The sequence below is a fragment of the Bufo bufo genome, chromosome 9, assembly GCF_905171765.1.
Source record: "Bufo bufo chromosome 9, aBufBuf1.1, whole genome shotgun sequence".
Lineage (NCBI taxonomy): Eukaryota > Metazoa > Chordata > Amphibia > Anura > Bufonidae > Bufo > Bufo bufo.
Genome location: NC_053397.1, coordinates 140,544,317 through 140,558,655, shown reverse-complemented (window position 1 = coordinate 140,558,655; position 14,339 = coordinate 140,544,317). Strand labels below are relative to the sequence as shown.

The window sequence follows — 14,339 nt, the reverse complement described above, 5'->3', positions numbered from 1 at the left end:
TTACCCTGATGCTGCAGTTTACAGAAACACCACATTTGTGGTCGTAAACTGCTGTATCAGTAAAAGGGAGGCCGCAAAAGGAAAGAACCGACATGGTTTCTGGAAGGCCGATTTTGATGGCCTTTTTTATTGACACCATGTCCCTTTTGAAGCCCTCCTGATGCACTCTAGAGTAAAAACTCCCCAAAACTGACCCCATCTAAGAAACTACACCCCTCAAGGTATTCAAAACTGATTATACAAACTTTATTAACCCTTTAGGTGTTCCTCAACAGTTAATGGCAAATGGAGATGAAATTTCAGAATTTCAATTTTTGGTAACCTTGCCTCACAAAAATGTAATATAGAGCAACCAAAAATCATATTTACCCTAAAAATAGTCCCCAAAAAAATGCCACCTTATCCCGTAGTTTCCAAAATGGGGTCACTTTTAGGGAGTTTCTACTCCAGGGGTGCATCAGAGGGGTTGAAACAGGACACGGTGTAAATAAACCGGTCCATAAAAATCAGCCCTCCAAAAACCAAACGGCGCACCTTTCACTCTACGCCCCGCTGTGTGGCCGTACAGTAGTTTACGGCCACATATTGGGTGTTTCTGTAAACGGCAGAGTCAGGGCAATAAAGATACAGTCTTGTTTGGCTGTTAACCCTTGCTTTGTTAGTGGAAAAAATGGGTTAAAATGGAAAATAAGGCAAAAAAATGAAATTTTCTAATTTCATCCCCATTTGCCAATAACTCTTGTGCAACACCTAAAGGGTTAACGACGTATGTAAAATCAGTTTTGAATACCTTGAGGGGTGTAGTTTCTTAGATGGGGTCACTTTTAGGGAGTTTCTACTCTAGGGGTGCATCAGGGGGGCTTCAAATGGGACATGGTGTAAATAAACCAGTCCATAAAAATCAGCCCTCAAAAAACCAAACGGCGCACCTTTCCCTCTACGCCCCGCTGTGTGGCCGTACAGTAGTTTACGGCCACATATTGGGTGTTTCTGTAAACGGCAGAATCAGGGCAATAAAGATACAGTCTTGTTTGGCTGTTAACCCTTGCTTTGTTAGTGGAAAAAATGGGTTAAAATGGAAAATTAGACAAAAAAATGAAATTCTCAAATTTCATCGCCATTTGCCAATAACTCTTGTGCAACACCTAAAGGGTTAACGACGTATGTAAAATCAGTTTTGAATACCTTGAGGGGTGTAGTTTCTTAGATGGGGTCATTTTTGGGTGGTTTCTATTATGTAAGCCTCGCAAAGTGACTTGAGACCTGAACTGGTCCCTAAAAATTGAGTTTTTGTAAATTTCTGAAAAATTTCAAGATTTGCTTCTAAACTTCTAAGCCTTATAACATCCCCAAAAAATTAAATATCATTCCCAAAACAATTCAAACATGAAGTAGACATATGGGGAATGTAAAGTCATCACAATTTTTGGGGGTATTACTATGTATTACAGAAGTAGAGAAACTGAAACTTTGAAATTTTCAAATTTTTCCAAATTTTTGTTAAATTAGGTATTTTTTGGTGCAAAAAAAAAATTTTTTTTTACTTCATTTTACCAGTGTCATGAAGTACAATATGTGACGAAAAAACAATCTCAGAACGGCCTGGATAAGTCAAAGCGTTTTAAAGTTATCAGCACTTAAAGGGACTCTGGTCAGATTTGCAAAAAATGGCCTGGTCCTAAGGTGTAAAAAGGCTGTGTCCTTAAGGGGTTAATCCCTTGTCCCATTCACTTTAATAGAGCTCTATTAGGGTGAATAGGACTTCACACTATCCCTGCTGCCCTGTGCACACAGCAACAGGGAGCTTACCATGGCAGCCAGGACTTAAGTAGCGTCCTGGCTGCCTTGGTAACAGATCGGCGCCCCAGGATTAGGCCTCTTTCAGACGATCGTATGGCTTTTTCAGTGTTTTGCAGTCCATTTTTCACGGATCCATTGTTCCGTTTTTTGTTTCTGTTGTTTCCATTTCTGTTCCATTTTTCTGTATGGCATATACAGTATACAGTAATTACATATAAAAAATTAGGCTGGGCATAAAATTTTGAATAGATGTTTCAGCAAAAGCGGAACGAATACGGAAGACATAAGGATGCATTTCCGTATGTGTTCCGTTTTTTTTGCGGACCCATTGACTTGAATGAAGCCACGGAAGAGTGATTTGCGGCAATAATAGGACATGTTCTATCTTTCAACAGAACGGAAAAACGAACCATTTAAATTAATGGTTCCGTATACGGAACGCAAAAAATGGCCCGTAAATGAAAAAAAAAAAACGGTCGTGTGAAAGAGGCCTCCCACTGCTGGGGCTCCGATCAGAGGCTGCCCACTGCACCACCAATGAAGAAGAGGGGAGGGAACCCTGTGGCCACTGCCACCAATAATTTTAATACTGGGGGCGGGGGGTTTGGAGGGGCACACTACACCACCATTGATTTTAATACTGGGGCTTGGGGGGGAGGGCGCACTGTGCCACCAATGTTTTTAACACTCGGGGGTGGGGGGGATGGGCGCACTGTGCCACCAATGTTTTTAAAACTTGGGGGAGGGGGCGCACTGCGCCACCAATGATAATTAACGTTTAATACAGGAGGCGGGTGTGTCGGCACAAAATCACATAGTCGGCACCCTGCCTCTGACAGTTAACCCCTGCTGCCTGTCAAATAGGCTGGGCACCGCCTCCTGTATTTGTATTAGGCGTTAACTTTCATTGGTGGCGCAGTGCGCCCGCCCCTCCTCCTCCCGTCTCTCCTTATTGGCAGTGCGGCACAGGGGGGAGGGAGAGAGTGACTCCTTCTCCCCTGTGCTGCTGAGGGAACATGAGCGCGCTGACAGCTGACATATTCTGTGATAGCGCGCTGGACGCATTATCGGCAAGGTTAGATGCCGATACCAATAACTTTGAAAATCATGAATATCAGTAACTCCAATAATCGGTCGATCCCTAGTTGTAACTGTAATGGGGGCACTGTGGATGTCACTGTCATGGGGTACTGTCGATGTCACTGTCATGGGGGTACTTTGGATGTCACTGTCATGGGGGTACTGTGGATGTCACTGTCATGGGGGTACTGTGGATGTCACTGTCATGGGGGTACTGTGGATGTCACTGTCATGGGAGTACTGGGGATGTCACTGTTATGGGAGCACTGCGGATGTCACTGCTATGAGAGCTCTGTGGTTGTAACTGTTATAGAGGCACTGTGGATGTCACTGTCATGGGGGTACTGTGCATGTCACTGTTATAGGGGCGCTGTGGTTGTCACTGTCATGGGGCTACTGTGGATGTCACTGTTATGGGGGTACTGGGAATGTCACTGTTATGGGAGCACTGTGGATGTCACTGTTCAGCTCCATTCACACGTCCACAATTCCGTTCCGCATTTTGCTGAACGGAATTGCGGACCCATTCATTTCTATGGGGCCGCACGATGTGCTGCCCGGATCCGGAAATGCGGACCCGCACTTCCGGGTCCACAATTCCGATCCCGAAAAAAATAGAACATGTCCTTTGCGGACAAGAATAGGCATTTTTTATTAAGTGCCGACGATGTGTGGTCCGCAAAATGCGGAACGCACATTGCCGGTGTCCGTGTTTTGCGGATCCGTAAAACACACACGACGTGTGAATGGAGCCTAGGGAGCACTGCGGATGTCACTGTTATAGGAACACTGTGGTTGTCACTATTATAGATGCACTGTGGATGTCACTGTCATGGGGCTACTGTGGATGTCACTGTTATGGGAGCACTGCGGATGTCACTGTTATGGGAGCACTGCGGATGTCACTGTTATGGGAGCACTGCGGATGTCACTGTTATGGGAGCACTGCGGATGTCACTGTTATGGGAGCACTGCGGATGTCACTGTTATGGGAGCACTGCGGATGTCACTGTTATGGGAGCACTGCGGATGTCACTGTTATGGGAGCACTGCGGATGTCACTGTTATGGGAGCCCTGTGGATGTCACTGTTATGGGAGCACTGTGGTTGTAACTGATATAGAGGCACTGTGGATGTCACTGTCATGGGGGCACTGTGCATGTCACTGTTATAGGGGCACTGTGGTTGTCACTGTTATAGATGCACTGTGGATGTCACTGTCATGGGGCTACTGTGGAGGTCACTGTTATGGAGGTGCTGTGAATGACAATTATGGGCAGGGCCGGGCCGACACAGAGGCTGGGGAGGCTCCAGCCTCAGGGCGCAGGCAGGCAACTGACCACGTCACTGCTGCTGCCGCGCTGCCAGCCGCACTGGAGGACGGAGGGAGTAGTGAGCACTTGGCACTGACTTACGTGCTCCCTTCCCCACTCCGCTGCTCTGGTCTCTGCTCAGTCGCTTGCCTGACTGACTGCGTAAAGCGCGCACTTTGACCTGACGCGCTGTACGCAGTCAGGTCACATGTGCGCACTCTGGAGACCAGGAGCAGCGCGGGCAGCAGCACAGCACTGTGTCACGACCCAGCCCAGGCCCCAGCAGGGATAGAGCGTGAGACGAGTCTGCCCTGAAGTGAAGTAAGATTTTAAATAAAGATAATATTATTTTCCGTCTGATCTGAGGTCTGATGGGGTTCTGGATGGGGTAAAATTACAAGGAACAGGGGGGGGGGGGGGGATGATGATTAATAATAAACATACATATCTAAATGGCGGGTGGGCGCACTTGGCAGTGGCGTCGCCAGGGGGTGGCCGGAGGGGGCCACGGCCCCCCTACATCACGCTGTGCCCCCCCAACTGAGCGGCTGCAGCCGGGCACAACAGGGAGATGAGCGCTTCTATTGCGCTCATCTCCATAGTCATCTGCCTGTGTTGCGGCGGGGCAGGGGAGGGAGAAGCGTGTCCCTTCCCCTTCCTATGATAGGCTGCAAGCATTAGGCCGGCAGCCTATCAGAGGCCGGCGCAGGCGGCGTGATAACGTCATCGCGCCGCCTGAGCCATACAGCGCGGGACACAGGCCGGAAGAGGGCTGCATCGCTGACATGGAGGTAAGTATAAGTGGTTTTTTTTTACAATAGTTTTACTGGCACATTGGGGGCTCTTGTTACTGGCACATTGGGGGGGCTTATTACTGGCACATTGGGGGAGCTTATTACTGGCACATGATGGAGAGGCTTATTACTGGCACATGATGGGGGGCTTATTACTGGCACATGATGGGGGGCTTATTACTGGCACATGATGGGGGGCTTATTACTGGCAGATATTGGGGGGCTTATTACTGGCACATGATGGGGGCTTATTACTGGCACATGATGGGGGGCTTATTACTGGCACATGATGGGGGGCTTATTACTGGCACATGATGGGGGGCTTATTACTGGCACGTGATGGGGAGCTGGGCTCTTATTACTGGCACGTTATTGGGGGCACTTATTACTGGCACGTTATTTGGGGCACTTATTACTGGCACATTATTGGGAGCTCTTGTTACTGGCACATTATTGGTGGGTACTATAAGGGGATCTATTGAAGCCACAAAGAAGAGGTATTTTATATGGGGGGGCTCTGTACAGCAGCATTTTATACTGGGTCACATTATGGTGGGTACTATGGGGAAGGGGGGAAAAGGAGTACTATGGAGTTATCTATGGGGGCACTAAGAAGGGGAATTTTATACTTGCAAATTATGGGGGACACTGAGGGCATCTACTGGGGCACGATATATGGGGTATTTTATACTATATGGGGGCACTAGGAGGAAGGGGGGAAAGGAGCAGTATGGGGGCATTTACTGGGGGCACTATATAGGGGTATTTTATACTGGCACATTATGGCGACATTATCTCAACTGGAGGCATTACAAGGCGGTATATTTTGCAATGTCACATTATAAGGAGAATTATTTCTACTGGGGGGCATTATGGTGGGCTTTATTACTCCCCCATGGTATGACCTCCTAGTAGCAGCACCAGCCTCTCCCTGCTCTGTGACCCCTCTGCCCCTTCTCCAAATCCTTATTATGAAATCTTTCTCATTAGAATAAAACACAACATCAGCTCAGCCGAGCCCCACGGCCAAGTGTTGAAGTGGTGTCCGAGATCCCCAAGGGTCAAACCAAGTAATTGTAAGTTTTCATGTGAAATATGTTTGTTATACACATATAGCATACACTGTGCCACACAATATACAGTATACCGCTACACTGTGCCACACAATATACAGTATACCTCTACACTGTGCCACACAATGTACAGTATACCTCTACACTGTGCCCCACATTATACAGTATACCTCTACACTGTGCCCCACAATATACAGTATACCTCTACACTGTGCCCCACAATATACAGTATACCTCTACACTGTGCCCCACAATATACAGTATAGCTCTACACTGTGCCGCACAATATACAGTATAGCTCTACACTGTGGGGTCTGTTCTATAAGCACCCTTGTTCTGTGGCGGCGGACAGAAAATATTCTGGAAGTGCCCCTCCCGAGACCAGGCTCTGGATCCGCCACTGGACCGCTCACAGGAGTCTACATTTCTTCTAAACTGTAATCCGTATCCTCTGACCTGCAGAAATCAGCACTCGCTCGGTAACAACTAACAGGCAGTGCCTGTAGGCTGTAGCCTGGCCCTGTTACCGAAGCTAGCCGAGTGGTGTAAGGTTAAGGTACTAGCAGAGATGAGCGGCCGCTGAATACTCTTTATAAGACCTGTACTGTCATATATATACCTAAATATGCTTATTGGGCCTGTCAGTGTCCCTTTAAAGTTAAAGTTACTGCAGGATATGGATTACAGTTTAGAAATGTCAAATGTACACTCCTGTGAGATGCAGGGAGGAGGATCTGTGGCTGACACTGTTATAAGGAGGGGGATCTGTGGATGACACTGTTATAGGGAGGGGATCTGTGGATGGCAATGTTATAGGGAGGGTGATCTGTGGATGACACTGTTATAGGGAGGGGGATCTGTGGATGACACTGTTATAGGGAGGGGGATCTGTGGATGACACTGTTATAGGGAGGGGGATCTGTGGATGGCAATGTTATAGGGAGGGGGATCTGTGGATGGTAATGTTATAGGGAGGGTGAATTGTGGATGACACTGTTATAGGGAGGGGGATCTGTGGATGGCAATGTTATAGGGAGGGGGATCTGTGGATGGCAATGTTATAGGGAGGGTGATCTGTGGATGACACTGTTATAGGGAGAGGGATCTGTGGATGACACTGTTATACGGAGGGGGATCTGTGGATGACACTGTTATAGGGAGGGGGATCTGTGGATGACACTGTTATAGGGAGGGGGATCTGTGGATGACACTGTTATAGGGAGGGGGATCTGTGGATGACACTGTTATAGGTAGGGGGATCTGTGGATGACACTGTTATGGAGGGGGAAATGGGGTGGATCTGTGGATGACACATATAGCATAAGATGCTATATACGGTATGTGTCATCCACAGATCCCCCCCATAGCAGTGTCATCCACAGATCCCCCTCCCTATAAAAGTGTCATCCACAGGCAACTAGGACATGTTGAAATCTGAGTGATTGCTTTTTTTTTTTAAACCACAGACAGCAGGACTTTTCTTCCCTGTTGCGGTTTTAGGTATTAGGTAAAGTATCGCAGCATTTCTAAGCGTACTTGTGTAAATGTATCGTTGTTATATCTGCCCCCCCCTACTTTTGTCTTGGCCCCCAGTGTGCCCCCCAAAAATTTGAAAGCTAGAGACCCCACTGGCACTTGGGCAGCTCAGCCTCTGTTGGTGGTGGACCTTGTCCCAGCCCTGCTTATGGGAGCACTGTTGGTGTCACTGTTATGGGGGCACTGTGCTTGACACTGTTAGAGGGGCACTGTGCTTGACACTGTTAGAGGGGCACTGTGCTTGACACTGTTAGAGGGGCACTGTGCTTGACACTGTTAGAGGGGCACTGTGCTTGACACTGTTAGAGGGGCACTGTGCTTGACACTGTTAGAGGGGCACTGTGCTTGACACTGTTAGAGGGGCACTGTGGATATATTTTAAGTCAAAACATTTTTAACCACACAAACAAAATAAAGAAAGAAAATTTCTGCTGGTCTCTTATAAATGTAGATGTTTAGTTCTGTAGAGCAAGAAAGCAATTCTTTAGTGTTTCGCCCGTCAATAAAACACACCACTCCGTGACTCCGGTCCAGCATTCCATCCCGAGCCTCCTCGCTGAATCCTCCCTCACAGCGCACCGCCTCTCAGAAAATGGTCACATGGAAATGACGACAGGCCTTTGTAACAGGCATGCGCTGTAAAATACCGGAATTTACAGTTTAAAATGGCTGCTGCAATGGATGTGGATACACCGAGCGGAGCCAATAACAGCGCTGGAAAGAAGCGGTTTGAGGTGAAGAAGGTGAGAGACGCTTTCTAGAAAGTAGGCTCCTTGGTGGGAATAATTCCGTTGGTTTTCCTCTTCTAGTGTTTCTGCTGCTAGGCACATGCTCCACCTCATTGCGGAGTGAGGATGGCGCTTGTGTCCCGGCATGCGGCCAGAGCAGCATGGCTGCCACCGGAATGCGTTTTCTGTCATGTGCCTCGAAATATTGAAGCCGAGGAAGGTACAGGTCAATGGAGTGCCTTACCTGTGGGGAGGCCAACACCTGAGGGCGCTGTATAGCTGGGAGACAAAACATGGCTGACTAGTCCAGAATGACACCTAAAGCTGGGATTACAGACAGCGGTTTCCTAAACAATAGGTAGTTTATGGTAGAGACTAGAATGGAGTGGCTGAAAGCGGTCCTCCCTCTGGGGTCCGCGAATGGAATGGGCCAAAGGCGGCAGTTCTCCCTCTGGGGTTGGTGAATGTGTTGAACTTGTGTGTGTGTGTGTGTGTGTGTGTGTGTGTGTTTTTTTTTGCGGTGCGGAGGCACGGAGAGGGACCCCACAGAAGCACTCCGTAGTGCTTCTGTGGGGGTTCCATGCTTCCATTCCACACTGGACCTTCCAGATTGTGGACCTTTTAATGTGAATAAGCCAAATCTGTGCTAAAGGTGGTCCTACAAAGTATTGACTCAGGGAGGCTGAATACAACTGCGCTCCACTTTCCAGATTTGGATTTATAAAATATTTTGAAATCCCATGTATCATTTTCTTTTCACTTCACACTTGCTACTTTGTGTTGATCTGTCACGTAAAATCCCAATAAAATACAGTTTGTGGGTGTAACGTAGGGCTGAAACGATTATTCGATTGAATTACGTAATTTGACACCCAAAAATCCTCTGCAAATTTTTTGCATCAATGATTTGTTTGTCATGTGACCATGGAGCTTGCTACTTCTCACCGTTCTGTGGTCACCCGCCACCTTGCGCGCTGCACTGTCCTCCCGACGCATCGTCAAGACATAGTGAACGCATACCTGCACTATGACCTGACCCTGCGTGACGTCAGGACGACAGTGCAGAGCGCGGAGAAGAAGACAGAGGAGTTGTGGAACGGCTCCCCTACAAGAGAGGTAAGTATTAAAGAGATGTTGGCACTGGGGGAGCTGAGGGCATGCTGGCATCAGAGGGGCTGATGGCACGGGGGTCTTATATTTTATAAAGGAAAACTTTTTTTTATTAGTTTTTTCTTATTAGTGTACTCGATTAATCGATTACTTGATTACTAAAATAATCGATAGCTGCAGCCCTAGTGTAATGTGATAAAGTTCAAGGGGTATGAATTATTTCTCAAGGCACTGTATAATGCTCCTCCAGTAGAACTCTCTTCACAAATACCCTCTGTACATATACTGCCCCAACTCCCCTGTAGTGTCCCCAGTAATGTCCATTAAAATAAAATACTAATTTCCCTCCCCCTGCCTGTGATGCAGGCATCTTCCGGCGTGCAGTCCTGGCTGCCTGTGTCATGGCACAGGCGATCCTTAATGTCGTCATTGCTAGGCATGATCATGTCCTGATATTGCCTGGTACCTGGCACAGGAGCTTGCAGTGATGTAACTGCGACCATCCTGCACTGTACTACTGCCTCATAGGCTGAAAGGCACTAGGCCCAAAGCCTATGAGGCTGAAGGACTGGGCACAGGAACCAATGGTTCCTGTCCCCGTTATTCAACTGCAAAGCTTCCTGCTGGGATTAAAATCGTCACTTTTCCCCTCACCCTCAACAGCACCACGAGAGAGAGGATCTGCCCCCAAAGACTGGAAACCGGAAGTACAACAAGGCGGAGACTCCCCTCCAACTTCAGTATGGTTTCTTGTCTTTGGAGGGGTAGCCTGTAGTACATTCTTCTCACCCCGTGGTTGACCTCAGTTACCTGTGGTCCCCGATCTTGACACGCAGCACAGTGGTGCGCAATAGTGCCAGCAGAGGCGTGATGGCTGGAGACGCCTGAGCGCTGACGGGCATGATGCTTCCGTGCTATTAAAAGGCACTAGTAAGCATCGCGGGCGCGTCTAGAAAAAGAAGTTAAGCGTGAAGATGATAACTTGGCCCAGGGGGAGGAGCGCTTGCTCCGCTCTATTGTGAAGAAAGCTATAATCCAGAATGAGGCCTGGAGCGCACGTATGCGTCATGACTCATCACGTGACGTCGGGGGAGGTGCAGATGAGAGCACAGAACTCGGAAGTGAGCTGCCGGCGGTTGATTCCACTGAATTAAGTGTTTGCAGCAGCATTCCTGACAGAGCGGGAACGTTTTGAATTGGGAGCGCGTTAATCGTCTGGCAGCCACTATGGAGGAAGGACACAGCTGAAGATCCAGTGTCCACTCCGGCCTTGGTACATATTGGGGGGTGAGAGGCCTATGGCCATGTATACTTATTTTTTTTCATGGCATTGTGTGTGTGTGTGTATATGTATGTGTATGTATATATATATATATATATTTATATTCCAGGGAAAGCCTAAAAAAGCTTTGGCTAAAAGGCGAAATAATGTGCTATATGTAGATCAGGAATGGCCAACCTGCGGCTCTCCAGCTGTTGCAAAACTACAACTCCCAGCATGCCTAGACTACTTACAGCCCACAGCAGGGCATGGTGGGAATTGTAGTTTTGCAACAGCTGGAGAGCCACAGGTTGGCCAGCCCTGATGTAGATGTTCCCTGGCTTCTAAATATATATAAAAAAGGCTATGCCAGACCTGCATTGATAAAATGGTGGCGGAGGAGTCGCCTTCATTTTATAAATGTCTTCAGTCACTGGTCAAATCCGAAATTGACTCGTCCCTTGCTTTGACAAAAACCGTACATCTAAGGAGCAGAGGCCTAGGAAAATGCAGGCTTTGAGTAATGTTGTTTCCTCAGATTCAGAAGAGGGGGAAGATTTCCAATCCTTGGAGAATCTTAATCGGACGATTCGTCTTAATCTTCTGGAAATGAAGGGAAGGAGATAGGAAGGCCCTTTTTTCCAATTGAGGATGTAGATCATTTTTTAAAGAGGACCCTTCACTAGATTAAAAAATCTAAACTAACTATACAGACATGGAGAGCGGCACCCAGGGATCCCCCTGCACTTACTGTTATACCTGGGCGCCGCTCCATTCGCCCGGTATAGCCTCCGGTATCTTCACATGTTAGGCTCCACCCAGGGGAACCCGCCGGCGTCTCCTTCTCCCATGCTGTAGCGCTGGCCAATTGCAGTGCTCAGCTCATAGCCTGAGAGGTTTTTTTTTCTCTCAGGCTATGAGCTGAGCGCTGCGATTGGCCAGCGCTACAGCATGGGAGAAAGAGACGCCGGCAGGTTCCCCTGGGTGGAGCCTAACATGTGAAGATACCGGAGGCTATACCGGGCGAATGGAGCGGCGCCCAGGTATAACAGTAAGTGCAGGGGGATCCCTGGGCGCCGCTCTACATGTCTGTATAGTTAGTTTAGATTTTTTAATCTAGTGAAAGGTCCTCTTTAAAAGTGGTTAAATCAACTATGGGAATAGAAGATTCTAAGGAACCAAAATCAGTGCAAGATATAATGTTCGGCGGCCTTGAAACAAAACATCTAAGATCTTTCCTGGTTCATAAAAATGTGCTGGCATTGATTAAAGGGGAATGGAAAATGCCTAACAAGGGTTTATATTTCAACAAATCTTTCACATGCTTTAATTATTTTTATTTATTTTTTGTTCCGTATACAGAACCATTCATTTCAATGGTTCCGCAAAAAAAACGGAATGTACTCCGTATGCATTCCATTTCCGTTCCGTTGATAGAACATGTCCTATTATTGCCTGCAAATCACGTTCCGTGGCTCCATTCAACTCAATAGGTCCGCAAAAAAACTGAACACCTAGGGATGCATTTCTGTATCGGTTCCGTTTTTGCGGAACCATCTATTGAAAATGTTATGCCTAGCCCAATTTTTTCTATGTAAATACTGTATATGCCATACGGAAAAACGGAACGGAAACAAAAAAATGAACAACGGATCCGTGAAAAAACGTACCGCTAAACACTGAAAAAGCCATATGGTTGTGTGCAAGAGGCCTAAGTCAGGGACTAATATTGGAATTCCATTCTCTCCCTCAGTCGAGATTTGTAAAAGCAAAATCAACCTGGCTAGAAGAGAAATCTATAGTATCAGGAGTTATATCCCTAAAAGAGAAAAGTGTTTTGGTACCAGTACCAAAGTATTAAGAAAGGAAAGGTTTTTACTCCTCTTTTTCTAGTCAAAAAACCAGACTGGTCTTACAGAACCATTATAAATTTGAAAAAGCGAAATTGGTTCTTGCTGGTAAAAAGATTCAAAATGGAGACTATAAAATCAGTGATAAATCTTTTGTTTCCAGAGTGCTTCATGGCAGTGTTAGACTTAAAGGATGCTTTTCATGTCCCTATACATCAGGAGCATCAAAAGTATTTACGGGTAGCAGTGGAGATAAAAGGGGTCATAAACCACATGCAATTCCAGGCCCTCCCCTTCTCGGGTTATCAATGGCTCCCAGGATTTTCACCAAAGTGGTGGCAAAAATGTCGGCGCACATTCGAGAAAAAGACGCTTTGTTCCATCTTAATTTGAGAATCCGACCTCAGAGGAGGAAGAGGCTTTCCATTGTCTAGATCTAGAAAGATGTTAGGAGATTCATTACTTATCTAAGACTAAAGATTGGAGGAAGTCCTCCTCGATGTTTGTTTATTCTTTTTTTAGGGAAACAATAGGGGTCAGCAAGCGTCTAAAAGAACCTTGGCAAGATGGAAATCTTCTGGAAATGAATCTCCAAAAGGCCTTCATGCTCATTCTTTTAGGGCAATCTCTACCTCTTGGGCGGAAAAAGCTGTTGTCTCTATCGAGGATATCTGTAAGGCAGCAGTCTGGTCTTCACCTTCTACCTTTTTCAATCACTATAGTCTGCAGTTAAATTCACCTTCTGATTTATCTTTTGGTTCTAAGGTGCTTTCAGCTATTATCCCACCCTAGAAGTTTCTTGGTTATCCTTCTCGTGGTGCTGTAGTGGGTGAGGGGGAAAAATGAAAATTACTCTTCCGGTAATTGGATTTTCCCGAACCCACTACAGCATCCCTATTTCCCTTCCCTTTTTTTTGGTGATGGGGTGATTATTCACGGGTGTTGCAAAAAAATTTTTTAGGGGGCGGAGTTCCTCAAATCCTTTGAAAAGACCTGCTGAAGTTGGAGGGGAGTCTCTGCCTTTTAGTACTTTTAGGTTTCCTGTCTTTGGGGGCAGATCCTCTCTCTCGTGGTGCTGTCGTGGGTTCAGGAAAATCCAATTATTTTCATTTTTCCCATTTTTACTGATAAAAATAAACATCATTGGTATCGCAGCTTCCAAAAATTGCAAGGTGAATGGCATAAAGAAATAATCTAAATTTCCAGTTTGCTGTTTGTTTTTGTTGTCGCTTTACTTAACCCCTTAAAGGGCTTCTGTCGCCCCAAAACACTTATTATTATTTATTATTGTTGTTGTTATGGTTATTGTTATTCTTATTATTATTGTTTTTTTTTTGGGCTTGTTAAAATCCTTATTTAATGATTATTCCCTATATAGAGCTCTTACCTTTTTGTCTGTGGCTTCGTTTCCTTAAAAATCGATCTTTTAAAATATGCAAATCACTTCACTACCATCATTCGGCGCAGGCGCTGAGAGAAGGAGGCTCGCCTCCTCAGCACTCCCTCAGTGCGCCTGCGCCGATGACTTCTTCTTTCGGTGACTTCATCGGCGCAGGCGCACTGAGGGAGTGCTGAGGAGGCGAGCCTCCTTCTCTCAGAGCGCCTGCGCCGAATGAATACAGGCGCAGGATTTGAAATGCTGACAAGGCCAGCCGGAGGAGGAGAGCGCTAGCTGGCCCTGTCAATCAACAGGAGGAGGGGGGTGTTTTTTTGCGGCGGCTACCAGCAAGTAGACTCCCTACTTGCTGGTAGTGAAGTGATTTGCATATTTTAAAAGATCAAATTTTAAGGAAA

At 46.6% G+C, this 14,339-nt stretch overlaps 1 protein-coding gene across 1 annotated transcript in view; it reads left to right on the top strand.

The window, feature by feature from the left end:
* The first annotated feature begins 8,199 nt into the window (after positions 1–8,199).
* The window catches only part of RBX1 (ring-box 1), a 108,990-nt gene continuing 102,850 nt past the window's right edge, over positions 8,200–14,339 (top strand). Inside the window, exon 1 of the mRNA XM_040407657.1 lies at positions 8,200–8,339. Within this exon, the coding sequence (XP_040263591.1) occupies positions 8,262–8,339 (78 nt within the window). The 5' untranslated portion in view covers positions 8,200–8,261. The remainder of the gene's footprint in view (positions 8,340–14,339) is intronic.